Genomic DNA, 2,550 nt, shown 5'->3' with positions numbered 1-2,550 from the left:
TCCGCCACCTGCCCCATCCCCTCTCCGCCACCTAATTCCCACACTCATTTTATCAGCCCTTTCCCTGGCTGGAGTCTCACTTTCCAACACATTCCCCACCCTCACCATCCATCCTCACCGCCCTCACTCCCCGCCTCACTCACCTCTAGCCCCCACCCCTCTGGGTGCTGCCCCCTCCTCCCTTCTCCTCACCCTACACCAATCAGGTGTGACGTCTCTGGAAGTTTCTGCACAAGCCAGACCCGCACAGCTGACCCACGCAGCCACCGCAGGGCCCCTCTCTCTAGAGCCCCCCTCCATTTGCCATATTTCCCTGGGAGCCTCAGACCCGTACCGGGGAGCTGGGCATCCTCCCACCTCCCGGCCTTTCTCTGCCCCCCTCTCTCCAAGCCCATTTCCATGTCTGAGTCACACACTCCTCCCTGTCTCTCCTGGAGGCCAGAGCTCTCCCTCAGCAGCTCCCGTGGGCCTTTCCCCCCAGGGGGGGGTCACAGGCCTGGGCTTCCGTCCTCTGCTTGAAAGGGCGGAGGAGAAGACAAGCCCCCCCAGCCGGGCCAGCCCCCACCGCCTCTGAGGCTGGTTACCTGAGAGGCAGCACCAGCGGGGGCAGGATGCGGGGCAGGATGCGGGCAGCCAGAGGTGGATGGGAACTGCCCCGAAGGTGTTGGTGAACCCTCCTCTGCAGTCACCAAGGCCTGCAGTTCGCTCTGCTGGCTCAGGTCCACCGCCTCTTACTGCAGATCGCCCTCCGCAGACACCAACGATGACTGTGCGGCTCCCCCAGGGCCTGGCGTGAGAAGTGACTTGGTTCCACTTTCACTTTTTGTGTCTGGGCACAGGCCCCAAGGAGCCTCCTGTTTCTACAAAGCCCTGCCGCTTCCATCCCCTCACCCCGAGGAGAGAGCCACACCTCCCTGGGGCCTAGCTGATTGGAAAACTGTAAAGATACAGACGCCCCTGCTGGGACTTTGGGGTTCAGAAATGTAGCCTGTCGTTTTCTCTGTTGGAAATAGGATTTCATTGTTTGTTTATTTCTGAGTTAAGGCCTCTTTATCCTGGCCCCTCAGGTTCCCACTGAGTATGATTAGGCCTTCAGATTCCCAGCTCACAAGTCAGGACCAGGGCGGCCTTCTGGTGGGTCAGGCACAGGCACGGAAAGCTGGCTGGGGAAGATGAATGTCTCAAGCGTCCGCTGTGTGCAATATGTTCAGGGCATCACGTGAGGACACACATGGCCCTACCTCCATGACCCACACGGAGATGGATGCTCCTTCCCTTTGAAAAAATTCTTAAGGCCTTTCGGGATGCGGAGCCTACACCAGGCGCTCACCGCGGGCTGCCTGGGTGTCTCCTCTCTAGGAGGGAGCACTGGCCGGCTCTCCCATGAGCCCCACGGCAGCCACACCACCTCCAGGCGCCCAGGCCCAGGCCAGATGTGACGTCCACGTGGACCTGCAGGGCCAGCGGGGCATCTGCAAGCTGCCAGGAAGACTCCGTGAGTAGAGGGGAGGGGAGAGGGTCGCGTTTGCCAAGGACACGCGTGCAAGGCATGGACTGTCCTTATTTAAGCGTGTGATGTCCCTGCCTTTGCGGATTCTTTGCTGGGCTTCTTTATTCCGTGGCGAGGAAGACAGAGGAGGTAAATGTGAATTCTCCCTGCAGGGAGCACAGCTGACGTGACCAAGCTTGGGGGCGCCAGTCTCCTTACTGGGAAGGTGAGGGTTGGGGTCCAATGAGCAGTTGTGTCCCTTGCAGCCTAAAGACCAAGAGTTGGGGACGTTGCCAGTGAGGGAGCCAGACAGGGCTAAACAGTGAACAGCTGTACGTATATAGGATCCTGTTCTAAATAATTGCGTTTAGTTTTTATTGTTACAACAATAGCATCTGCTTAGTACCAGAAATTGGGAACTGAGCGAGAAGCATAAGAAGAATATATATGGGACAGTCACATCCACCCCGAAATACACGGGAAATGCACTGGGCACGGCCTTTCGTCCCATCCTCGGAGGGCTGCTCCTGCCCAAGGAGACTCAGAGCCGCGGAGCAGGCTGTGGACTAGCATTACTCTGAGTGGCCAGATTACTCTGACCACCCCGTCGGTACTCCATTGACACTTCCAAAAATACTGAATATTGAAAGCTTCCTAAGCAAATACTCTGAAGGTTTTATTATTACTGCGGAACCCAGCGCTGGGCTCTGCTCCCGCCGGGCCGCCCCTGCCCTCCCCCAACCCCGCCGGGGGAGTGGAAGCCGGATCCGCTCTTTCGTTTTCGTTTCCTGGAAGGACAGCGATTACCGAGCGCCCCGCGCCTGCTCCCCGGACCGAGCGCACACTCCCCGCGTCTGGAAGGAGCTTTCCTCCCGCCTTTTCTCCCGCGAGGCATTCCGCTCTCCAGCCGAGTTTGGGGTCGGGGAAGGGAGCGTCTGGCAGCGCGGCCGGGACGGACGCCCTGGGGAAGGACAGCCCGGGCGCCCACGCCTCCACCTGTGATGCAGGTAAGAGCCTGGCCGCTGAGCACACCGCGCCCCTCTCCGCCACCTGCCCCCATT

The 2,550-nt window shown here is 59.6% G+C and overlaps 1 protein-coding gene across 1 annotated transcript in view; it reads left to right on the top strand.

The window, feature by feature from the left end:
• The first annotated feature begins 763 nt into the window (after nt 1–763).
• The window catches only part of ETV7 (ets variant 7), a 38,571-nt gene continuing 36,784 nt past the window's right edge, over nt 764–2,550 (top strand). Inside the window, exons 1-3 of the mRNA XM_015560845.1 lie at nt 764–792; nt 1,068–1,134; nt 1,360–1,495. Of these exons, the coding sequence (XP_015416331.1) occupies nt 764–792; nt 1,068–1,134; nt 1,360–1,495 (232 nt within the window). The remainder of the gene's footprint in view (nt 793–1,067; nt 1,135–1,359; nt 1,496–2,550) is intronic.

This window comes from Myotis davidii, unplaced genomic scaffold, assembly GCF_000327345.1.
Source record: "Myotis davidii unplaced genomic scaffold, ASM32734v1 scaffold1036, whole genome shotgun sequence".
Taxonomy (NCBI): domain Eukaryota; kingdom Metazoa; phylum Chordata; class Mammalia; order Chiroptera; family Vespertilionidae; genus Myotis; species Myotis davidii.
Note: the sequence above shows the minus strand (reverse complement) of the source record. Positions and strands in the feature narration are given on the sequence as shown.